General features: G+C 41.4%; 1 protein-coding gene across 1 annotated transcript in view; it reads right to left on the minus strand.

Moving 5' to 3' along the window:
• Positions 1-12,441, minus strand: part of LOC148513971 (zona pellucida-like domain-containing protein 1) — a 46,511-nt gene extending 34,070 nt beyond the window's left edge. Inside the window, exon 1 of the mRNA XM_088481189.1 lies at positions 12,370-12,441. Within this exon, the coding sequence (XP_088337315.1) occupies positions 12,370-12,402 (33 nt within the window). The 5' untranslated portion in view covers positions 12,403-12,441. The remainder of the gene's footprint in view (positions 1-12,369) is intronic.
• Between the last annotated feature and the right edge of the window lie 14,777 nt (positions 12,442-27,218).

Below are 27,218 nucleotides of genomic sequence, written 5' to 3' on the forward strand. Positions count from 1 at the left end.
GTGAATTGGTTTATATTTGTGGAATAATTAAATAAAGAGACTTGTATTATGAAATTGCTTTATGGGGTTTTCTCTGTCTATTGTAAATATGCCTATCAAGTATTAAACATACTTCCCAAACATTGTGATTTTTGTGGGACAATCCCAATTTCAAGTGACTCTCCCTCAGCCCTACAATCAGGGCATTCCTTCTGATTTGCAGTATGTTGGGGGTCAATCATATAAAACATCAAATATTTCAGAGCAGGGTCATGGCCATGCCGACTATGATACAGTCACAGCTCTGGTCCCAAGTTACCATCAGCCAATGTTGGAAGGTATGGATTAAGGCCATATATTATTTACATTTACCATACAGACTAATGAATCTTTGGCCAAGGGCCCCTCAGTGTATAATGGTTTCTGGGGATAACAACATACAATGTGATTAGATATTGTAGAACTGTGCATAATAAGAGATGTACAGTATGTTGAAGCTGGTTTAGTGGCTGAGACAGAATCAGTGTAAAATTAGCTTGGTGCGACGCCATCTTGCGAATGGCAACCAGACTCCATCTTAAAAATAAGAATCTGCAAGACGCCATTGTGTGACTGGTCTCCCACCGCCATTTTAAGTTACAACTCATGAGGTAAGTACAGATGGCAATGTTTTTGGTACTGGGGACAACCTTGCATAGAAAAATTACCAAAACAACTAGAAAAACAGCTTCCTGAGAAAAGTAATTAGAAAAGACAATACACCAGGAACTGTGGGTGTTTTTGCATGTAAATGGAGAGACCCCACATGTGGACAGGTGTAGCTGTGGCAATTGTAATATGGCCCAGACACTTGAATTTGACTGAATGAACAATGGTAAGAAATCTGCATGAAAAGAACTGTTTAAACTCACTGTCAGACAATATGGCACCAGCAATCGGCTGGGGGTCTCCACCTTGTTTGAGAGTGAATCTCATTACTAATAACACATTGCATTGCAGTTTAAAAATGTTAGTAAAGGATGATATATATATATATATATATATATATAATAAATCCATCATAAATAGACTCCCATGCATAAACACCGCACATTACGCACAATTGCACTGTTAACATAACGCACATTAGCGAATGCATAAGATCCTGTATGAAAACACTGTTTATTAACTTAGTGCCATTTTTATAAAATGGGTTTAACGTATTGGGTCTGGTTTTTCGGGAGTATGGATGCGTCAAGCATTTTAAACATCACATGTGGCCGCAGCAGGTGATTTTTAAAGTTTTTTAAAATTACGCTTTTACAACATGAAAATATACTTGCACCCATTTTAATGTACCCCCAACTTACGTGGAACATTAATTTTCTGGAAAACAAATGCTTTCTATAATTTTTTTAAATTTTTCCTTATACGCAAATTACTGCCAACCGATGCAATTTAAGTCCGCAAAATACTTTTATTACGGCCAATCAATAATTTCTGATGTACATCAGCCATTTTTTGGGGTACAGATGCAAATTCATAACTTTTTCCCCCTATTTTCACTTATTTTTTTCACCCCTCCCGTTTTCACCTGTTTTTTGGTGAAAATCGTTCGATTTCACTGTCAACGATAAAATCATCCAATTTTGCCTAACATCAAACTACTCCTGTGAATATTATAGTTCTTGGGAATAGTTATTAAATGGTCTTTAGTATATTTGCTTCACTATTAATCTTTAGTCTTACATACACAGAAATGCTTAAAACACTGATGCACTAGCAGTCCACAACCATATGAATCCTGCAAACTATTTTTTGCAAACAGTATATATCAGGACATATACAAGGTGAGGTGGAATGCTGGGACAAAAATACTACTTTAATAGTTTTGTCTCTTCATCTTGGGTGTGCCTTTATCGGTATGCAGTCGGGAAGCCGGCGGACCTAATCCCGACAGCTGGCTTACTGATTGCTTAGTCCCGGCAAGGGTTAAATGACAGGCATCTAAATCTAGACGCCTGTCATTTTACCGAAGCCTGGAGACCGGTGCCCTGCATCCAGATCGATCTGATACCAGGTGCCGAGCTCGGACAGCCTCGGGGGGAGGGTTAGGTTTAGTGCTCCCGGGGGGACTTAGGGCTAGCCCCCCCACAGGAGGTTAGGGTTAGGCTAGAGGAAGGGAGGGTTAGGGTTAGGCACCCCCGGGGGGACTTAGGGTTATGCACCCCCCAGGGGACTTTGGTTTAGGTGGCAGGGAAGGGGGGTTAGGTTTAGGCACTTAGAGGGGGGATTAGGGTTAGGCACTGGGGGGGAAGGTTAGGGTTAGGCACTCCTAAGGGAGGGTTAGGGTTAGGGGGTAAAATTAGGTTAGTGAATACTTACCCGGGGACAAACGGGATTTTCATCCTTGTCGGGCTGCCGCTGTCGGGGGTCTGGCGGTAAATCATACCAATTCTGCCTTTATCTGCCCTGTCCTATGAGACATGCAGTTGCAGTGAGACCCACCCATACACTGTATGTCATTTTTGATAGTCTTTGTAATATTGCAGACCTTAATTTTGAGAATGACCAAGTTTGCTGACTTGGAAGACAGATAAGCAGAGGACTTTGTTATGGATAAGGGCAAAGAGAAAAAACATTTTGGTATTTGGTGGTGAACTGAGGGAGGAGAGGGATAAGGGAGAAATGTGTCACTACAAAAAAAGTGAGCAAAACATATTATTTCTATAGTGAGGAGGAATGAGTTACTACAGAGAGGATAGGAGATATGTTAATACAATGTGTTATGTGGGTGGAGTAGGGTGAAGAAATATATATTACGTAAAGGGAAACGTGTTATAAAAGGATGGGGGTGATGAAATGGTACTACAGAGGTGAGGGGAAAATGTATATAGGTCAGGTATCAAGGTGTTACATGAAAGGGATGCATGTAAGAAATGTAGAATAGGTATCAGAGCCGTAACTAGACATTTTGGTGCCCTGTGCCAGAAAGAGCATTGGTGCCCCCCTCATTTTTCAAAGGGACATAATCCACCCAAACAAGGGCCATGGCTTCATGGGGAAGGGCCAGGGAAGAGATAGGAGAGGGCATGAGATGCTGGGGATGAAATAAGAGGAAGCTACAAGCAAGAATGTTAATAAACAGATATTTGACAGGCCCAAACAGTGCCCCTTGACCTGTGGTGCCCTGTTCGATGGCACCGGCCACACTACCCTAGCTACTACCCTGATAGGTATGTCTCTCACCCTATGTAACATAATCAAACCCCATATAAGGAACAGCTACAGCTTGTTGAAAGGTATGTCATAGGCAATGTACAGTACAGTACTGCAACAGGTTACTATTTTCCTGTAGTAATGAAAATGAAGTCCCTTGAAAGAAATGAAATGGGAAAAAACTTACTAACTGCAGTGTCACTGGATTTTATAGGGTCTACTAGCAGTTTATTGATCCAAAGATTTATTTAAGATCAAACTGCTGTGAAATCACCATGTTATAGAAACTGCCCACTACACATCGCTGCCCCAATTTTTTTAAATAGAGCAGATAAAAAACATCTAATTTATTATGCAATGGATTGAAAAACCTGCTATAAAAACTTAGCCTAAAAAAATTAATAGAAAAATAAACTAAAAATAAAATGCCATGAGGACCCCCTCCCCCTTTCCCATTGACTAAATAGGAGCTTAATCCAGGTTGGTAGGGTAAAAATCAGGAGACACAATGCTTGGGGGAGGGGGGAATTTACACAGAGCATGTCTGTTCCCACAATACGACCAAACATTCCTATTGATTTATACGGCATTGACCAAGAGTCGGGACCACGGTAAGGGTAGTTGAGCAGTGTAAATATGTTTTGGCCATTTTTTGACAATTTCCCAGGATGTCTACATGGAACATTCCTAAGGATGTGAGCCAGTAATAAAGTGGTTATTTAGTAAAGTACTTTTTCATTGCATGTACTGTATGTCTTGTCTGTTTTTTACTTTTATTATTTTACAGATTCACTGCAGGTCCCACACTAGAGGTGCAGGGAATAGTCATAGTGATATCAGCACAGAACTAGTACTTTCTAGGAGTGTTCTTTTGGGGCAGTGCTGATTCCGCTATGGACCGTGCTGACCTGCTTGGGATCTCCAAGCTGTGTCCCCCCTGCTATAGTTGCACTAGAACTGGCTTGTAAAGCCTAATGCTGTTATAACAACCAAAGAACAAAGAGAGTTATATCTAGGTGGTGCACTAATAGTGTAATTAATGTGTTAGCTGCTGTGATAGTTGTAATATGGTAATGCAGCAGGAGATGTCATGCCTCCTGCATGCAGTACACATCCAAGGATGCAGCATCGTATAATCTGCAATCACATCATCCGGGTAAGTGACCCATGAGGTCACGCAAGCCGGCCATCAGTAATCTGCATTCAGCAGTGCACTTACATGTAAAAAAGGGGGGGTACCTCCGCGCTTTGGTATGTGCAGCAGCCCAATGTAATAATTAAACTGAAAAATAGGAAATGAGCGCTTAATTGAAATATATAGCTATATATATGTGGCACCTGTAAAATAATTGGATTACATTGATGTTTACAGCTCCTTTATGGAGATAAAAATGGGTGGGTTCTGTATAGCAATCACTGTGCCTGATGATGGAAATGGGATTTACTCTCCCTATCTTACCCTTACTGGTAGATCCGGTTCCTCCATTCTCTCTCCAGAGAGTCAGTCCGGGCTACGCTCAGGGGGCTGTTGGCTTGAGCCGGGTCCTGACTCTTGGCTCCACGTGGACCGCAGGCACAGTGATTGCTATTTTCAATTAAGCACTCATTTCATATTTTTCAGTGCACTTACATGCACTGCTGAATCAGGGTCTTAATTAAACAGTGGGATGAGAACTGGGGTTTGTGTGGGGGGTGTTTTATGTATAATAACAAAAATTACTTTTGGTGTTCATGTTTTCTTTTTTTTTTTTTTACATAATAAAGACACATATTATTACTCAAGAGTTAGCATGTACTGGCAGCCATTGGCAAGGCCGGATTACCAACAAGGTGCTTCAGTCCTCATTTTCTACCAATCTTATTTATTTACGTCATTAAAACATGAACAGCAGACTTGCACACGTGGGTGGGAGTGGGGGCCATATTTGGGTTGTGGACAGGTGATGGGTGAGATCAGGTGCATTGTGTGCAATCAGGAACAGTTAATATGCACAGAGTAGCAGGGAAGGTAATACTCAGCAAAGTAGTCAGAGGATCATAAGGTGAGCTTTGACTGAACAAGCTCAGCACATGATGCCTGGAAGAGTCCCTGATTGGAGGAGCTCAGCACATGCTCATCTGACCCCTGAAATTATGTTGTTGTACTCCATTCTCTATGACTCTCTCTCTCCATGTCACACCTCTCTCTCTTTTTCTCTCTGCCCAGCTTGTAATTAACTCCCTCTTGCTGTCCAGTGGGACAGCTGCAAATTGCAACATGCTGGTTATTGCCATATACAAGCAACATGCACCCATTAAGTTTACATAAGGGGCATAGCTACCTCTACTCCTCCACCAGTGGGCTTGTGGCTCCTGAACACTTCTCTTCCACCTGATTTCTTCATTGATTTGCTGTCTGCATTCTGACACCATTTTGTGTATATCAATCTATCACTTTGTTTGTCTCCCCTTTCTATTGTCTGTATCCAATTTTCTATATGTACCTCACTGCACCATCTGACAGATTTTTCCAGACATAAGGATGTACAGGGTGCAGTCTAGTTTTTCGGGACTTTGGGGGCAACACCAGCTCTGATCCTGCACCCAGTGGTGCATGCAGGGGAGGGGGTGAGCCACCAGAAGCCCCCACTGATGGATCAATTGTTTCTTTTCTGAGAACTCCATCTACAAAAAGTTCTACTGATGAACAGTAGGGGGGAGGGTGGGGTGGGCAGGCTCATCCAACTGGCTCCCAAATGTATAGTAGATATGTGTACCTTCAGCTATATCCCCCTGTAATTATTTCACATAGTGTATTTCTCAGCATGCCATATCCAGGGCTTGAACTCTCAACCTTATACACTACAGTCAGACACTTGACACATGGAACTATGGGCCTGATTCAGACCCGGTCGCTATCTGCAGTGCGTTCGCTATTGCCGATGTTTGCTAATCTGCGCATGCGTATGCATTGCAGTGCACATGCGCAAACTACACAGTGCGATCGCAGATCCCTTGCTCATACAGCAAAGCCAGCCCAGCAGAGTGAGTGACAGGAGAGGCCATTTGTTGGTGGTAACAGGGGCAGTCCAGTAAAAACGGGGGAGTGGAGGTGCAAACGCAGGCTTGCCTGAGTGTTTCAACGCTGTTTTAGAGGCATGCATAATTAACAGGTAGCGTCATAGTACACGTCACCAGTCATTTTTTTACTCTGTTTTCCTCGCAATGCTTGCAGTAGAAAAAGGCTACCACAAGCACTGTGTTCACATCCGATAGTGGTCGATGTACCAATGTTTTCATAAACTTCCAGGAGATGACGTGGGGCAGTGAGCGTCTCTACATTTGCTAAGGGGAGTCTACATACACAAAGCGAACGTTCATACAGGTAAGATGGGCATGCTTATGCCTTGGCAAGCGATCGCTCCCCCCGCATCACTTTCAAATATTTGCATACGCATCGTGCGAGCGTACGCTCATAGCAACCGGGTCTGAATCAGGCCCTATGTGCTCCTGCATAAGATGTCTTGTAATTATAACTAAATGAAGCTAGTTTTTATGTTCTGTTTAAAGCATTGCAGCTAAGCAGTTCTATGTAGTGTGCAGTCACATATGAAATCCACTGCAGTCACACTCTACGTATATACAGCCACACAATACATATATCAGCTTAACAGCAATGGTTTATACTGACAATTACAATGAGCTGCATATATTTATAATTACTAGGATTTATAAGAATTAGCAAATAGTGTTATGTATCTGACTGTAGTACAGGAAGTAGTACATGAAGTTATGAGTTCAAGCATAATTATGGCATCCTAATAATTGTGTGTTATAATAGGGTGTGAGTTTTAAAATAGTGCTTGTATAGAGCTATACTCACACATTTTCAGAACACACCCTATGTAATACGGTTTGAGAACAATGCAGACTCGCATGTTTCTCACACCTCCGCAACTCACAATGGCAAAACACGCATCCAGATGTTTTGCCATTGTGAGCATAGAACTCAGGCAAGTGTTGTACTTGCACACTATTACTTCTGAATACCCTGAACAGACCTGCTTCAGGATAGCGAGTCTAACCTAAGCTAGTCTGAGTTACACAGAAAGATACACAGATCCGTGAGATCTGTGCATGTTTCTGTGTGTAAAGAAAAGTAAACAGTAAAATAAAAATATGTGCCTCCCCCTTCACAAGCATAACCAGCCCTGGGCTCTGTTCTTGAAAAATAGGGCGGACAATGCGTAGGGGTCCCCTGTATTTTAAGAACCAGCACTGGGCTCTGCTGAACCAGTCCTGGTTCTTAAATTATAGGGGACAAAATGAGTAGGAGCCCCTGTATATTCCATAACCATCACCGGACTCTTCTAGTGGGGGTGTAATGACACAGATGGGGAACCCTTTCACCTGGTCCCCCGGCCAAAGCATTACACCTGACAACTAGTCAGCTCAGGCCAGGGATTCTTGGGCAGATGGAGACCCCCCATTGAAGGGTACCCTCTCTCCAGGGCACCTCAGGCCTGGGCTGATAGTCCGGGGCTATCACCAGTACCGCTGGCTAGAGGGTGCCAGGTTAATTGTGTGTGTAGTGTAAAAATAGTATTATTTTAATAATATGGTCTGTTTCTAGAGAACTACAGGTTCCGCTGTATTTTCCATAACCACCACCGGACTCTTTCTAGCAGGGGTGTAATGCCACAGCCGGGGAACCTTTTCACCAGGTCCCCTGACCACTAGTCAGCCTAGGACTGGGGTGCCGTGGTGAGGGAGAACCCTTTATTGGGGGATTCTCCAGCACCCCAGGGATCCCCAGCCTGGGCTGACTAGAGGTCAGGTGTAGTGCTTTGGCCGGGGGAAAGGGTTCCCCGGCTGTGGCACTACACTCCCACTAGTGGAGGTTATGAAAAATACAGGGGACACCTACTCATTTTGTCCCCTGTATTTCCAGAACCAGGGCTGGCTTAGCAGAGCCTTGTGCTGGTTCACAAAAATACAGGGGACCACTACACATTTTTTCCCTCTTTTACTGTTTACTTTTTTTTAAAACACAGAAGCCTTCATGGATCTCACTGATCTGTGAAGGCTTCTGTATAACTTGGATCTTTTAATTCTAGTCGCATTAAAAGGTCTGAGTTTTCATAGGAGAAAACTCACCCTGACTCGCATAATGTAATAGCCTCTAACTCACAAGTTTGCAGGCTATTACATTTGGAGAGATTTAAGACAAACTCTGACCTTAAAATGTGTGAGAAGGTCTGAGTTTGTCTCACACCAGCTATTTACATGCTATTGAAAGCTTGTGTATGAGCAGGAATGACTCCTGTCAGTCTTCCTCTGAGAAAATGTTCCCAAGTTCAGACTACAAATTCTTATCAGGCTTCTTATTAAGCTTATGATCAACACTATGCGTAACAGGCACATAGGCCATGATTCTAAGGCAGACACAGCTGCATCTGTGTATGTGTGTTTTGCTGCAGTCACATCTGTGACTATATGCTGATGCCACTATGAAGCTCTTCTCTGGTGTACATCCATATTTCCAAATTTGCAAGGAGTGTGATGCTCCCTTTGTGCATGTTTAGATACTGAAATACCATTTGGTGCTTCTGATGCATCATAAAACTTGCACCAGCCCTATGGCAGATGCAGCTTATCAATCTGAATATGGTCTCTTACGTCAATGAATTTGCATCTCTGTACAAAACCATCAGCAACATGCCAGTGACATGGATGCAACCTGGGGCGTATCCACAGCAGGGTGAGCGGGGCACATGTCCTGGGCAGTGTGGCAAGCCTGACAGTGTACCAGGCAGAGTGTCCGCTGCTGGACATCGTACTATCAGAGGTATATTTACTAAAGTGAGAATTTTTAGAAGTGGAGATGTTGCCCATAGCATAGTCATATTCTACTTAACATTTAATTAGCACCTTCTAGAAGATAATAGCTAGAATCTGATTGGTTGCCATGGGCAACATCTCCACTTCTAAAACCTCTCAGTTTAGTAAATTTACCCCCAGGTGTTTACTGAATGAAGGTGCTCCTTCCAAGCCTCCCACTGCTCTGCATCCACCTCCAGTCTGGACTGTCCATGGATGGTGGGGAGTGTGGAACTGGGTACCTTTCTTTTTGACTATAGCCATCCAGTTCTAAGTATTGCCCAATCTTACAGCATACCTTTATCTAAGTGTACCAATTTTTGCAGTGTCTCTATCTCAGTTTACCCATTCCTGGATTTTCCGTGGCTGCCTAGGTAAATTGCTTTATCCCACTCCATGTAGGGTCATGTAGGTAATTGGTACATTGCATTGCCCCTGCCTCCTATTTCTGGCTCTCAAGGTTAGAGTTAGTTACGATGATTGGGGTTTATTATGAGTGTCAAGGTGTTAATGTGTTTAAAATAAATAATTATGAAGAAACTGAGTGAGGTAATTAGGTGGTTAATGAATATGAATGGAATTAAATGATGTGGGATAAATTAATAATGGGAATATACAAGTTAATGATTGTAAAGGGTTTTTTATGTGGATTTGTTTGATACAGTGCTGCTGGAGGTAATGATTGTTGAAAATTGGTTAATTAATGAAGAGGAATGGTATTGTGTGATGGACTCAAAAATGTTCTGTATGATATGAGGTCACAGGGATGCTCTCTGTATTATCAGCCACTAGGGTGGTCCCTGTATTGTATGGTGGTAAGATATTCACTGAATTATAAGGTAGTCTCTGGAATGTTCTCAGGGGTGGGGTGGGGCAATTCAATTACAATTTGATGTGTAAGCAATGTAGGTGATGTGCAAGTGTGATGGCATTTGTAGTCCTGCACCCTTAGGGGTATGCATAAAAGTGCATAATGTTAGGCTACCGCATATCCAGGAGATGTGCACACTACACATTGCTTATACTTTGCACAGGAACATTCAATCTTACATCACATATAATTGAATTTATCACTCTGTATTATACAGAAATGCCCAGATATAGTGTTGCCGCTGGCACAGAGAATTGTGCCACGCATAGCGCAAGTCGCACACCACGCAATGCACGAGATGTACGCCCATGAGCGGATAAGCGCAGTGCATACATGACTGTGCCTCCATAGGAATGCATGGTGCGATTGCAGTGGGCACCGTAGTGTGTCGCATGCAGGCGCAGGGAATCCCATGGCACGATGCGTGTGCATTTTTGTGCCGCGATCAGCCACAATGTAACTGGGTGCATCTGTATATAAGTCTCTGGAATGTTTTCTATGTAATACTGTATAATATCTCTGAATGTTCCCTGTATTTATTTTGGTTCCTAAAATGCCTGAAATTGTTGTGACTCTGTAAACATTCGTGTAGGAAGAGGAGGATGCTACGTGTGTATTAGTCTAGGGCAGCTGGAACCCTTAATCAAACCCTGTTCCTAGGAGACAGTGCCAAAAATCTTTAAGACAATAATCAGATACAGAAGAACATGTCTGCTGCTGCATTCTTTCTCATATTAGCTAGCATGTTACAGTATATTTTACCTGTGAGACTCCTGTGACACTATCTTATTGGCGACAACAAAAATGCATGCACATTTAGTTACATTAGTAACTAAGAAATATAGAGTAATTAAGGCAAAAGTATGTTCAGTACAATAATAAATCCCTTTAATAGTTTTATTGAGCAATGAGATAAGTTACAATACTATTGTATTTGCAAAATGTACACTATTTATATTAGTTCAGTTTGCATTTTATTGTAGATTTAGTGGACCTGTAACTGAATTTACTGTTTTAAGTAGTTATTTTTTGCTAGATGTTTCTTCCAGGCACCAACAAGCCTTTCAGTACAGGAATCCATCACACAATTCTCCCCTTCTGGCATCAGGCCATGCCTTCTTACATTATCTTTTCTTATTTTTCCAACACATACATTTTTCCAACTTTGATATATTCTTCACATTTTCTATTAATACTTCTTGTTAAATTGCTGAATGCTTAACATCAAACCATGTCTAATATTCTGACATAAGAGGGTGCCATGCAAATGTAATATGCTGCAATTCATCACATATTACGGGAGACAAATTGGATCCTGAAAATGTGTGAATCTTAAAGTCTGTAATACCATCACATTACGAACTAATCCTTCCCAGAGACATGAAAGTAATGAAAATGTTATATTCTGGCATGTAGCGTCGAGTGAATAAACAATTATATATAATGGTTTCTCCACGCATTCACTGTCATGAGTCAAAACTCTGCAAAAATGATTATTCAGTTGTTGCTATTTCTTTTTATCGAAATTTTTAGAAATGTTGCACTTTAGAATTGTTTGGGAGTTAAATGTAGCGAAATTGTTATATTGTCATAAATAGTTATATTAAACTGCATAAATATTGTACGGTAACTACTTTTTAAATAGCAGAAATATTATACGGTAACTACAGTACTTCTCACATTATAGAGGATAACTTGAAATAAACTGATTTTTTACCATTAAGTTTACTACATTAGTTTTTAGAACTGCAAGCAAAAAAATATATTTCTCTACAAAATGCTAAATCCTGTTATGTGACTCTCAGAAGCACAATACCTTACCATAGTCTGTAGCTAATGTCATTAAATGTTTCATCATGGCATAGATACTTTGCAAAGACATCTGGCATTATATCCCACTGAGCTTGCAATCACAATTTAAAGAATTGATCCCAAGATATGGTAATTATCATTTACTAACCAGATTACAACATTTTCTTGTTAGCTTATTTTGTTTTATTCCAGTACAGCAATTATACACCACATTTTATTCACTTAACAAAAAAATATTCCTTGCTACTGCTTAAATTTGAAAAAGTCCTGAATATTATTACTTATCTATATTAAATCTATTAACAGACCCATACCGTATAACTATGGTGCACTACTACATAAAACATGGAACATGTATGTATGCTCCTAAAGATTCTATGTATTTATTATATTTTCTTTTATGGTAAAATTTAGTTAGAAACTACAATTAAAAAATACATTGTATTCATGGAATGTTAATATTTGTTACTGTACACACTTTTATTGTCTTTTTTCAAATGTGCAAACTGCATAAAAAGACAAAAATAATAATGCAACAACCTAATTTGTATATAAAAAAACTATGAAAAATAATAAATCATTAATTGCAAAAGTGTGTAATAGACTATGTATCTTTTATTTTTGTGCAAAGTAAACTAGTGTTAACTTACCATATCCGCAGAAAAACAGAGAACTCTTCTCATCTTACTTTGAGTCTAAAGTGAATTTAATTTTCCTGGTGCTGTATGCTATTATACTGTGTAAAACTGTAAATATATACAGTATGTAATGGGTGTTTGCATGTATAAATGACAACCAATACTTATTGTACTAATCAGTGCCATTGATATCTGCAAGTTATTTATTTGGGAAATAGATATGTAAGAATGAAGTAATTGTATAGTTTTATAATAAAAGTGACAAAGCATACAATGATATGAATTGCTGGAATAATTGGAAAGTGTACAAATGCTTCCTGACCCTGTAACCTGAGAGAAAGGCAGCTTTTAAACAAAGGGATTCCCTGCAGTAAGGCATGAAAAAGACAGGATGTGAAGGATATTATTTTCATTTTGTTAGCGCACAGTAAGGCGTTTCAGACACAAATTGACAAAAATAAAGTGCGTACATCAGAAAAAGTTTATTCTTTACGTTAAAGATTATGTTTCATTCAAATGTTTATCTTTCTGTCTATGTCTTAAGTAATATTGTCTATTATGCATCACTGGTAATTTAAATTGAGAAAACATACGTATTTAAAGTTGTACGCAGTTTACCCTTCACTATCAATAGCAACACTTTAGTGTTTGCAGTGCAAGCAGTGTACAATAATTAAAAACACATTAAGGGGTATTTTGACTAAAGTGTGGGTTTTTAGAAGTGGAGTTGTTACCCATAGCAACCAATCAGATTCTAGCTATTACCTTCTAGAAAGTGCTAGATAAATGATAAGTATAATCTGATTGGTTGCTATGGGCAACAACAAAAAATTATAAAAACCCGCACTTTAGTAAATATACCCCTAAGTACTCCACAGAGGGCTTGGAAACCTAATATAATACAATTAATATTATATCACACTTCCAGTTATACCATACACCTCTCTTGTTTCTCACCACCAGTGGAAATAAAAGGGGCCAAAGGTTCCTAAACACTCTTTGACAATTGCTCAGTCTCTGCGACACAATCTAGCACTCAGTTAGTCTCTCCCTTCTTCTAACAATATATACATAAATTTAGTGTAGCTTTAGCGCTCTAATAGCTTCTTCAAAGACTTGGTTCCGGAGCATATATGAAAATTGACTAATAAAGCAATACTTTATTTACAAAAAAGATTATAATGATAAATTACAAAATTATATAAACTAAAAACGGCTACAAAATACATAAACAACTGTGCAATTTCAAAATAAAAAGTAAAAATGTACACAGAATTACATTCAGCTTATTCTGGGCAGGGGGGGAATGACAGGAAGCGAAGGTCCAGGTTTCATCTTAGAACTGTTTCCCAGAAGTTGGACACAGCGCAAAATGTTCCCATACCTTTTATTAATATTTCCACCCCCTATAGTGATGTCATGATCAAGTCCCTGATGACAGGCTGGCTGGTTAATAACCCAGTATCCATGCCAGGACTGGCCACGTAACTTTTAACCTACAGTAAGTACAAATAACTGTACATAATTTCCCCTGTGTAGTAGCCACATAAAATATGGTATGTTCACATTAATCTCTATTATTTACTATATAAAATGTTTCTAATCAATACTGCTGTGGGATGTGTGATTAGTTAGATACCTCATTTCTCCCAAACCATACGTCCTAGGTGCCCCCAAATCACACCTTAACAGCACACAAATACCAGGTATTTTCCTATGATTTCGGAAGTTCCTAGCTATTGTAGAAATGTTAATTTTACATCAAGACGGATAACATGGTTTTGGTCCTTGTTCCTGCTTGCTTTTAATCAAACAGCTGTTTGCATACACCTGCAGTTTTTGGTGCCAAAATTCCACTTTAGAATGTAAGCTCTCACAAGCAGGGACCTCTTCCCTCATGTGCTTCTCTTTACATTTTATTCTACTCCTTACTCTCCATAAAGGCACCTAACACTTGACTGCCAACTCCCTACTGCTCATTGTGAGTGTTTTAATCGCTATTGCAGCAATGTATATAAATCATGTCCTTGTCCTGCACTGTAATGTACTGTAAATTACTTGTTTCTTGTTCACATTAGTTTTATGTACTATGTAAGGCGCTGCGAACACTTGTGGCACCATTTAAATAAAGGATAATAATAATCATCATAATAATAATAATAATAATAATAATAATAATAATGTGCAATCTAACCAGGTCCAAGTCATCTATATGCAGGTATGGATGCAAGGGCTTTTGTTTACCCTCCATTGATAAAATTACTAATGAAACTACACAATCCCTTCCTCAGGTTTCCTGAGTGGGATTAAAACTCTTATTTATGTGTGCAGAATTATAACAGTATAACAGAACCTCAAAACATCACAATTTGCAATAGGTCATGATATACCCAGAATCTCTACATGGACTGTGATAGGTATGAAAATTACCTAATTATTCATCATAACAGTGTAAGAGTAGTTCAGTGGTAAACTTTACTATCAAAACTGAATGAAACATAATTGCTAAGCGTTTGTTTACTTCTTTGTGATTTTATTGCTCTTTCATACCTTACTTAAGGCAGGAAAAGAGCATTACAAATTAGGGGTGAGCGGGTTCGGATTTCTGAAATCCGAACCCCCCCGAGCCCCCCCCGATCCGAGTCCGATCCGAGTCAGGCTCGACTTTTCCCGCCTGACTCGGATTCTGAAATCGAGGCAAAACGTCATCTTCCCGCCTTCCGAGTCTCGCGGGTTTTGGATCCTATATAAGGTACCCACGTCGGCGCCATTTTCTCACTCGGCTGTGGACAGTGAAGAGGGAGGGTGGGAGTTAGGGCTGTGTAGTGTAGTGTAGTGTAGTGTAGTGCTGCTGTTGTCCACTACTTCAAAGTCCATAGGGGCTGGCTGTGTTGTGCTGTGCTGCTGTTGTTAATAGGGGCTGTGTCCACTACTTCAAAGTCCATAGGGGCTGGCTGGACTGTGTTGTGCAGTCAGTTCTCCATAGGGGCTGTGTCCACTCCAAAGTCCTGTGCAGTGTCCCAGTCCTAAAGAGGTGCTGTAGTGTTGTCCAGGGGGTGCTCTGTCCATCAGGGGTGCTCCCCCTAAGTGCTAAAAATATAATATATTTTCTGTGTTTGTGAATTGTGTGCGCAGTAGCCGCACGTGCATCAACAAAGTAGTGCCAAGCGTGCGCCTGTGTCATAAGTAAAGGGCCGGCTGGCTTGACCGTTAAAGGGTGCTGTAACCCCAGAAAGTACACTCCAGTCCAAACCAAAAAAAAATTATTTTCTGTGTTTGTGAATTGTGTGCGCAGTAGCCGCACGTGCATCAACAAAGTAGTGCCAAGCGTGCGCCTGTGTCATAAGTAAAGGGCCGGCTGGCTTTACCGTTAAGGGTGCTGTAACCCCCGAAAGTACACTCCAGTCCAAACCAAAAAAAAAATTATTTTCTGTGTTTGTGAATTGTGTGCGCAGTAGCCGCACGTGCATCAACAAAGTAGTGCCAAGCGTGCGCCTGTGTCATAAGTAAAGGGCCGGCTGGCTTGACCGTTAAGGGTGCTGTAACCCCCGAAAGTACACTCCAGTCCAAACCAAAAAAAAAATTATTTTCTGTGTTTGTGAATTGTGTGCGCAGTAGCCGCACGTGCATCAACAAAGTAGTGCCAAGCGTGCGCCTGTGTCATAAGTAAAGGGCCGGCTGGCTTGACCGTTAAGGGTGCTGTAACCCCCGAAAGTACACTCCAGTCCAAACCAAAAAAAAAATTATTTTCTGTGTTTGTGAATTGTGTGCGCAGTAGCCGCACGTGCATCAACAAAGTAGTGCCAAGCGTGCGCCTGTGTCATAAGTAAAGGGCCGGCTGGCTTGACCGTTAAAGGGTGCTGTAACCCCCGAAAGTACACTCCAGTCCAAACCAAAAAAAAATTATTTTCTGTGTTTGTGAATTGTGTGCGCAGTAGCCACACGTGCATCAACAAAGTAGTGCCAAGCGTGCGCCTGTGTCATAAGTAAAGGGCCGGCTGGCTTGACCGTTAAGGGTGCTGTAACCCCCGAAAGTACACTCCAGTCCAAACCAAAAAAAAAATAATTTTCTGTGTTTGTGAATTGTGTGCGCAGTAGCCGCACGTGCATCAACAAAGTAGTGCCAAGCGTGCACCTGTGTCATAAGTAAAGGGCCTGCTGGCTTGACCGTTAAGGGTGCTGTAACCCCCGAAAGTACACTCCAGTCCAAACCAAAAAAAAATTATTTTCTGTGTTTGTGAATTGTGTGCGCAGTAGCCGCACGTGCATCAACAAAGTAGTGCCAAGCGTGCGCCTGTGTCATAAGTAAAGGGCCAGCTGGCTTGACCGTTAAGGGTGCTGTAACCCCCGAAAGTACACTCCAGTCCAAACCAAAAAAAAAATAATTTTCTGTGTTTGTGAATTGTGTGCGCAGTAGCCGCACGTGCATCAACAAAGTAGTGCCAAGCGTGCGCCTGTGTCATAAGTAAAGGGCCGGCTGGCTTGACCGTTAAGGGTGCTGTAACCCCCGAAAGTACACTCCAGTCCAAACCAAAAAAAAATTATTTTCTGTGTTTGTGAATTGTGTGCGCAGTAGCCGCACGTGCATCAACAAAGTAGTGCCAAGCGTGCGCCTGTGTCATAAGTAAAGGGCCGGCTGGCTTGACCGTTAAAGGGTGCTGTAACCCCAGAAAGTACACTCCAGTCCAAACCAAAAAAAAATTATTTTCTGTGTTTGTGAATTGTGTGCGCAGTAGCCGCACGTGCATCAACAAAGTAGTGCCAAGCGTGCGCCTGTGTCATAAGTAAAGGGCCGGCTGGCTTGACCGTTAAGGGTGCTGTAACCCCGAAAGTACACTCCAGTCCAAACCAAAAAAAAAATTATTTTCTGTGTTTGTGAATTGTGTGCGCAGTAGCCGCACGTGCATCAACAAAGTAGTGCCAAGCGTGCGCCTGTGTCATAAGTAAAGGGCCGGCTGGCTTGACCGTTAAAGGGTGCTGTAACCCCCGAAAGTACACTCCAGTCCAAACCAAAAAAAAATTATTTTCTGTGTTTGTGAATTGTGTGCGCAGTAGCCGCACGTGCATCAACAAAGTAGTGCCAAGCGTGCGCCTGTGTCATAAGTAAAGGGCCGGCTGGCTTGACCGTTAAAGGGTGCTGTAACCCACAAAGTACACTCCAGTCCAAACCCAAAAAAAAATTATTTTCTGTGTTTAGCCGCACGTATATATCAAATCGATATAACATAAATGGAGGACCAAACTTTCTCCGATAAAAATAAAATAGAGAAAGATCAAGAACCACTTCCTCCTAGTGCTGAAGCTGCTGCCACTAGTCATGACATAGACGATAACATGCCATCAACGTCGTCTGCCAAGGCCGATGCCCAATGTCATAGTAGAGGGCACATACAATCCCAAATGGCAAAGTTCAGGAAAATGACCTTGAAAAAGACATTTAAATCAGCTGAAGAGAAACGTAAACTTGCCAATATGCCATTTACGACACGGAGTGGCAAGGAACGGCTAAGGTCGATCCCTAGTATGTTCATGACTAGTGGTTCAGCTTCACATGACGATGGAAGCCCTCCTCCCACTAAAAAAATCAAAAGAGTTAAGCTGGCAAAAGCACAGCGAAGAACTGTGCTTTCTAAGAAGATATCACAAATCCCCAAGGAGAGTCCAAGTGTGGTGGTGGTTGCGATGCCTGACCTTCCCAGCACTGGACGGGAAGAGGTGGCTCTTTCCACCATTTGCACGCCCCCTGCAAGTGCTGAAAGGAGCACCCACAGTCCACTTGCTGATATGCAAATTGAAGATGTCACTGTTGAAGTACAACAGGATGAGGATACTGGTGTAGCTGGCGCTGAGGAGGAAGTTGGCGAGGAGGATTCTGATGGTGATGTGGTTTGTTTAAATCAGGCTCCGGGGGAGACAGTTGTTGTCCGTGGGATGAAAAAGCCCATCACGGTCATGCCTGGGCAGAAGACCAAACATTCCACCTCTTTGGTCTGGCAATATTTCTATCCAAATCCGGACAACAACTGTCTTGCCATATGTACCATATGTAAAGGTGAAATAAGTAGGGGTAGGGACGTCAACCACCTAGGAACATCCTCCCTTATACGGCACCTGCAGCGCGTTCATAAAAAGTTACTGTCAAGTTCAGAAACTTTGGCTAAGACCGTAAGCAGTCCAGGGACACCTAAATCCCGTTGTCCTGTTGTATCCAAGCGCCTGCAAACCACACCGTCAACTCCCTCCTCGTCAATTTCCTCCTTAGTTAGGATCGGAAGTAGTCCTGCAGGCCATGTCACTGGCATGACTGACTCTCCTATCCGGGATTCCTCCGGAGGATCCTGCATTGCTACGCCTACTGCTGCCGCTGCTGCTGTTGCTGCTGCTGGGAGTCGTTCATCATCCCAGAGAGGAAGTAGGAACACCACTACTTTTACTAAACAATTGACCCTCCAACAGTCCTTAGCGAGGAGGATGAAGTACGACAGCAGTCATCCTGAAGCAAAACGTATAACTGAGGCCTTGACTGCTATGTTGGTGTTAGACGTGCGTCCAGTATCCGCCATTAGTGCAGTGGGATTTAGACAATTGATGGAGGTAGTGTGTCCCCGGTTCCAAATCCCGTCTAGATTCCACTTCACTAGGCAGGCGATACCGAGACTGTACAGAAATGTCAGAAAAAGTGTCCTCAGTGTCCTGAAAAATGCCGTTGTACACAATGTCCACTTAACCACGGACATGTGGACAAGTGGAACAGGGCAGACTAAGGACTATATGACTGTGACAGCCCACTGGGTAGATGTATCACCTTACGCAGCAACAGCAGCAGCGTCACCAGTAGCAGCATCTCAGAAATGCCAGCTCGTTACAAGGCAGGCTACGCTGTGTATCACCGGTTTCAGTAAGAGGCACACCGCCGACAACCTCTTAGAGAAACTGAGGGAAATCATCGCCCAGTGGCTTACCCCACTTAGACTCTCCTGGGGATTTGTGATATCTGACAACGCCACCAATATTGTGCGGGCATTACATCTGGGCAAATTCCAGCACGTCCCATGTTTTGCTCACACAATAAACTTGGTGGTGCAGAATTTTCTGAAAAGCGACAGGGGCGTGCAGGAGACGCTTTGGGTGGCCCGAAAAATTTCTGGCCACTTTCGCCATTCAGCGACTGCGTGCCGAAGACTGGAGCGCCAGCAAACACTCTTGAACCTGCCCCGCCATCACCTGAAGCAAGAGGTTGTGACGCGGTGGAACTCAACCCTCTATATGCTTCAGAGGATGGAGGAGCAGCAAAAGGCCATACAAGCCTATACATCCACCTATGACATAGGCAAAGGAGGGGGTATGCACCTGACTCAAGCGCAGTGGAGAATGATTTCCGTGTTGTGCAAGGTTCTCCAGCCCTTCGAACTTGCCACACGTGAAGTCAGTTCAGACACTGCCAGCTTGAGTCAGGTCATTCCCCTCATCAGGCTTTTGCAGAAGCAGCTGGAGAAAGTGAAGGAGGAGCTAAGACGGAGCGATTCCGCTCGGCATGTGGGACTTGTGGATGAAGCCCTTCATTCGCTTTGCCAGGATTCCAGGGTGGTCAATCTGTTGAAATCAGACCACTACGTTTTGGCCACCGTGCTCGATCCTAGGTTTAAAGCCTATGTGGTGTCTCTCTTTCCGGCCGACACAAGCCTGCAGAGGTGCAAAGACCTGCTGGTGAACACACTGTCAGCTGAAGCGGAACGTGACACGTCAACGGCTCCTTCTTCATTTTCTCCTGCAACTGGGGCTGCCAGGAAAAAACTTAGGTATCCTAAGCAACCCGCTGGCGGTGATGCAGGGCAGGCAGGACCAAGTTTGGACATCTGGTCCGGACTGAAGGACCTGGCAACAATTTCTGACATGTCTACTGTCACTGCATATGATACTGTCACCATTGACAGAATGGTGGAGGATTACATCGGTGACAGCATCCAAGTAGGCATGGCAGACAGTCCATACCTGTACTGGCAGGAAAAAGAGGCAATTTGGAGGCCCCTGTACAAACTGGCTCTATTTTACCTGAGTTGCCCCCCCTCCAGTGTGTACTCCGAAAGAGTGTTTAGTGCAGCCGGGAACCTTGTCAGCGAAAGGCGTAGGAGGTTGCTTCCACAGAATGTGGAGAAGATGATGTTCATCAAAATGAATTATCAGCTCTTCCAGGGAGACCAGCCTCCAGAAGGTACAGAGGGACCTGTGGTGGTGGATTCAAGTGGGGACGAGTTAATACTTTGTGAGGATGAGGATGTACACACTGAAGAGGGTGAGGAATCGGTGGATGAGGAGGATGAGGATGACATCTTGCCTCCATAGAGCCAGTTTGTGCAGGGACACATTAATTGCCAGCTTGTTTTGTGGGGGCCCAAACGAACCAATCATTTCAGCCACAGTTGTGTGGCAGACCCTGGCGCTGAAATGATTGGTTTGTTAAAGTGTGCATGTCCTGTTTATACAACATAAGGGTGGGTGGGAGGGCCCAAGGACAATTCCATCTTGCACCTCTTTTTTTTCTTTGCATTATGTACAGTTTGGGGCCTAGTTTTTCAAACTGCCATCCTGTCTGCCACTGCAGTTTCACGCCTAGATGGGTCACGTGTTTGTGCCGCCCACTCGTGTCGCTTAGCATAGTCATCCAGCTACCTCGGTGCAACGTTTTGGACATAAAAACACTATTGTGAGGTGTGAGGTGTTCAGAATAGACTGGAAATGAGTGGAAATTAAGGTTATTGAGGTTAATAATAGCACAGGAGCAGAAAAACCTACAAATTCTGTGATTTTAGCTGTTTTTATGCTTTTTTTAAAAAAAATACAGATCCAAAACACAAAACCCAGAACCCAAAACACGGAAGGGTGGTTTTGGCAAAACCAATCCAGATCCAAAACACGAAGAAAGATCCAGATCCAAAACCAAAACACAAAACACGAAAAGTGGCCGGTGCACACCCCTATTACAAATATAGTCAATGGATTGCTTTACTATAAGTATACCACTGAATAAAATCTAAACTCTGTTAACAATTTTAAAAAGCAGAAAGTCCTTATTTTCAGGCATTAAAGTATATTAAAGTTAGGATAGCAATTATGGCAATGCTTGAAAATCACACATAAAAAACATATGTATACTTTTGAATACATTAACCCACTGGCAGCAAAAAACAACAACAACTTTAGCTTGTAGTATTAACATAAGGCTATAACAATTACAGAATGAGTCTTGAAAAGTAAAACATTGCACAATATTAGTACAGGTTGCAGGAGTCATGGTTCACATTAGTAATTGAATTTGCCTTAAAGTGGAAAAAAATATAAATGATAAAAACATTATTATGTAACCATATTTTTATACTACAATGGTGATTCTATCAATTAAAATGTCTGCACTGATTTTCAATTAATAGTATATAGGAAAAAGGCATGAAAAATAATTTGCTTAAGGTATGGATTTTTTTAAACATTACTATCACAAAATCATTATATACAGTAGATAATTAAAAAACAACAAGTGTGTCTCACATCTTTATTTACAATAATAGTCAATTGCTGGTAAAATTGGAATACTATGTTTAATCAAAACCAACTCCAAGGTTGAACAATGTTGCACTAGTTCCTCTATCACAGTGGGGAGGTCATGTGTAAAAACACCCCTGAATGACAATTTGTTAGCCAAGGGGTTACTATATAATTAATTTCTGTCAATTATACCCTTAACAGTAATTAACTTTAATTGAACACCTTCTATATTGGTGGATTTGACAACAAATGAGATGTTTTAGAAATCATCCCATACTCCTTATTGGTTGGTTCTTCAAACAGTAGACAAATTAACTCCTTGTGACATTTATTTAGCATCAGATGATGCTAGGAAATTGTCTGGATAGTGGGGTTGGTTCATTATGTATTTGATCTATTTGCATCAAGAAGAAAGACTTCAGTGGGTTGGAGAACACAGTTTTTGAGCTTTGTTGAAACTTAAAGTAAGTGGTGGGTACCAGTATTTTTTATATTTTATTTTACCTAAATCACAATTGAGTGAAATAAACAATAAAATATTCCAGTTATTTTATTTTCTGCCACAAAGTTCAAAATTGCAGTTTTGATTACTTGTTACCTTGACAGTGTCCTAAATTAGAAATTTACATGTTACCCTGTAATAAACAATTTGCATGCAACAAATGTATAATGCCCCCAACATTGCTGTACATTAATTAAACATAATAATAATGATAATGATATAGCATGGTTAGAATTAAGTATTTAAGTTTAACTAGGGTATACATTATTCAGTGGTGGAGAATATAAAGTTTCTACATATATTAATTGTTGAAAAATCATATATTTGTGAATCAGAAATATAAAAGAAGAACAATGTGTGCAGCAAATCTAGCTCTTTGTTTATGCAGCAAGATGAAATAAACTTCACGCTGAAGCAATCTAACTGTAATTCATAAACCAGCAAAGTGAAACCATGATTTTTAAGAATCATGAGCCAGAAATAGTGACACATAAGTAGACTTATAAATATTGCAATTCTGGATTTTTCTTCACTTTTATATTGTGTTTATTTATTTCAGTTATTTATGTTTTTATTTATTTCATTTTTGCTAATAAAAATAAAAAATATCACTGCTTTCCTGAAATGAAAGTTATCATAAATAACATACCTACAGATGTATTCTCATATACCTAGCGTCTATTCGCCATACTGCACAAGACGCCTGGGGTGACGGAAACACTTTGAAAAGGTGTAGCATACAGTCTTTTTCTTGAAATTTTGCATCTTTGTACATGTTTAATTAGTATTAAACATGGATAAAGACGCAGATGAAGCACTTCATACACCTATTGCATAGAGATATACAACTGCCAACCACTAAATTGATCACTGCAGTCTAACGAGTATTCATTCCAGGACTAAATAGTTTTGTCATTCCTAGTTGTTTTATTTATGAGAAAAAGATGCACATTTTGAGCAAGAAAGACTTAACCCGCGACCTGGTATGCCGAGAGTGGCTATTTGGCGCAACTGAAACCACAATGTACAGTTAGAAATGTGTAATAGTAAAAAAACACACAAAATTTGCTCTAGTCTTTGGAAAGAGCTATGATGATAGTCAATTAATTCTGCCATGCGATTTGGACTGGTAACACTAAGGCCAAATTCTGTAAAGAAAATGAAAGAACTGTTCTGGAGTGAGATGAATATAAAACATAGAAGCGTGGCAGCCAAATCTTTCTGCTTTGTGCAGGGGAAGATTAGGGGTCAGATCGCCCCTATCCACAACATTATTCGCAGCTCTCACCAAAACTTCTAGAAAAATGCACATTTATAATAATAAAACAAGCCATGAGCTATGACTTTTTAATTTTTTATTATGCAGGTTATACACACAGGTCCTTCCTCTATTAACACAACCCTCATAGCTATCACTGCCCTCCTCACTGTTCCATTAGGAGCTATTACTACCCCCTTCACAATCTACCCCAGAGCTCCCACTGCCTCCACACAGCTAACCTGCCTCCACATAGCTCTTATTGTCTTCCTCACAGCCCTCCTCACAGCTCAACTGTCCTCTGCACAGCTCTTCTGCTGTCTTCGCACCCCCACTCACAGCTATCACTCCATCCTCACAGTCCATCTTATAGCTCCCACAGCCCCCTCACATATCTCACTTCCCTCCTCACAGCTCCACTCACAACACAATCTGTAACCTACCACAGATATCACTGCCACCCACCACAGCTATCACTGCCCCCCTAACAGCCTCCCTCATAGCTCCCACTTCCCTCCTCAAAGACCCTCTCATAGCTCCAGCACACTTGCCTGCTTTCCTTTGGTATTGTCTCCTCCCCTACTCAGTCCTGTGACACAGAGCCAGAGGAGAGGAGGATGACCCTCCATGCTGTGCAGCTCTACTGTGGGCCAAGTAAGTGGATTGTAATATTTGTAATATATTTGTCACCCACTGCTTGTCACCCTCTGCCTCTCCCCGTCACCCACAGCCTCTCCCTGGGGGAGCTCTGCCTCTCATTTTTAACCCACTCCATGTTACCGTATGACTTTCACAAACACCCTCTGCCTCTCCTCATCACCTTCTCCCTGTCACCCTCTGCCTCTCACTTTTACCCACTCCCTGTCACTGTCTGACTTTTCCCATCACCCTTTATCTCTCCTCATCACCTTCTCCCTGTCACCATCTGCCTCTCCCTTTTACATATTCCATTTCACTATCTTCCTCTCCCTATTACCTTCTTCCTCTTCCTGTTGCCCACTTTCTCTCCCTGTCACTTGGTCCCCATCACCCTTTGCCTCTCCCTGTCACCTTCTGTCTCTCTCCATCACCCTCTGCCTTCCCCCATCACCCACTGCCACTCCCCATCACCATCTGTCTGTCACCATCTACCTCTCCCCATAACTCTCTCTCTCCATCACCCACTGCTTCTCCCCATCACCCATTGCATCTCCCTGTCATTTTCTGCCTCTCCCTGTCAACATCTTCCCGTCACCCACTGCCTTTCCATGTCATCTTCATCCTCTACCTGTCACCCATTCTCTCTCCCTGTCACCATCTGCCTCTCCCTGTTACCCACTGTTTCTCCCTGTCACTCACTCCCCATCACCTTTTGCCTCTCCCATCACCTTCTGTCTCTGCCTGTCACCCACAGCCTCTCCCCATCACCGACTGCCTCTCCATGTCACTGTCTGCCTCTCCCTGTCACCCACTGTCGTGTGGCATATTATGAACTTGGGGTGGGGTGGAGGAGCAGGGCCCAAAGCATATTTTTGCACCACTCACAAGTTCAGTTACTGAGTCGGTGACAGCATCTTACTTGTGGCTGTTCTGGCTCTGCTCATGTTGAATGGATGGCCTGGCTCCTCGTTATACTGCAGTGATGTGCAGCATAACATGATGTAATGATGTCACAACCGCAGCTTCCACCAAGCTGTGTGCACTGTGTGCCTCCTCCTCACTAAACAGTATGCCTGACAGAACCAAGGGAGCAGTTATACTGGACATGTATAAGCAGGCCAAGTCTTTTCAAATGGGGTCTGGCTCAGGGGGAGCTCAAGCCCCCCTGCCCAGCCTGCCCCAATCTGTGTCGCATCCAGCAAGTGGCATCCCCAGACATGTGCCTTACCATGCCTAGGGTGAAATCAACACCTGCTTTGTGGTATATTTGGGGTAGGACTGTAAAACCTGCCAGCAGCACATGTAACATTTTACAACCAAAGGCAGAATAAGGCAAATATTGCACTGAACAGTTTTGCAACTCTTACTCATCACTACCAAAAAAATAAGTTTGGGAAGAGTTATATGTCCAGATACGTTACTGTTCTTGATTAAACAAAATCCTTAGTACATACTGTAGTTAATAAACCCAGGATGATGGAAAAGCTGGAGGATAAGGGCACATGCACTGAGCCTCAACTGCAGGTTAAACAATCTTGCAAAGAGATTAACAAAAAATTGTATCCTTCTAAACTTCAATTAAGTTTTATGGTATAGGAGGTATTGCTGACTGATGCAAACTTTTATCAATGCTTATCAAAAATGAATCCTTTCTGGACACATTGCTTGCCTTGGTCCTGTAAATAAGCAATTATGGAGTTCAGCTAGCACCTTCTCCAAAATACACTATGATGAAGGGTATGTGATAAAAGAGCAGACTCATATAAAACCACCTGCAAGTAAAGTGCTTCATCTATTTCATATTAATATATTGTGTCTAAGTGAAAATATAATGTATTTACTAAAGCTGTGAAAGGAGGCAGTTAATTTAGCATATTAAGGTGGTGAGAAGTCAGTACTTATTATATAAATCAAGAAACACACTACACAACCATAACGTAAATAGATTAATATTTACTTCAAAGTTTCTAAGAAATACTAAGTGAAAAAAGTAAGGTTTTACTAAACAATATGATATGCAACATGTATTTAATATTTAGAGACTGATATTTGGTGATATGCTTAAAAAAATGAATTAAGTTCTCTGCATTCTGTAGTGTGTCTAAGATATAATTAAAGCTTAGACACATTAATAAATAGCAGTAATACCTTCACAGCTTATTTATACAGAAACAATACAATAAACATATCTGTTTAGCACGTGTCTTTCTTTTTTTCTTTTGATTAAACTGCATGCATGGGATAACAATTGTTAGTATCTTTTGTTACAGTAATTATTTCCTACTGTACATTGTCTTTACTATTCAATTGCAAATTTTATTACATTTCTTCACACACTCGCGCACACACACACATATATATAAAAATATATATTGTTATTGTTTTGGTTATGTCAATAATACAAAGGTGACTACACTTGATACACATTTATTTAAATAGGAGATATATTCACTTAAAATAGTACTGGATTGAGCACTATGTAATAATGGCTCAAAGACTAATTGTTTAGCATAGCTACTGACCTTTAAAAGAGGCCACACAAGTCCTTTATGTACAGATAAAGTACCACAACCTTCCTGATTAGAATGGCTGTGTTTTTAAAATCATCATTCGAATGTTAAAAATCTAATTTCCTGAAAACTAAGTCTCCTGAAATTGATAATGTAAATGACTATGATATAATTTTAAATGATCAAATGAAAACTGTACTTAACATTATAAAGATATCTGATCATAGAAAGTTCAGAACTACATATCAAGGCATGTCTAGTATATCAAAGTATAATGTTACTCTTAATTGGAGCGCTGCTTAATTTAGTGACTAAAATTACTGGGTTATCGCATTGTAAGTAGATAAAATGCTTAGGAAGAAAATCTTGAACATGGTAATTCACATCTAATATTATCTACATTTAGATCTCA

Source organism: Taudactylus pleione, unplaced genomic scaffold (genome assembly GCF_031769625.1).
Source record: "Taudactylus pleione unplaced genomic scaffold, aTauple2 ptg000265l, whole genome shotgun sequence".
Taxonomy (NCBI): Eukaryota; Metazoa; Chordata; class Amphibia; order Anura; family Myobatrachidae; genus Taudactylus; species Taudactylus pleione.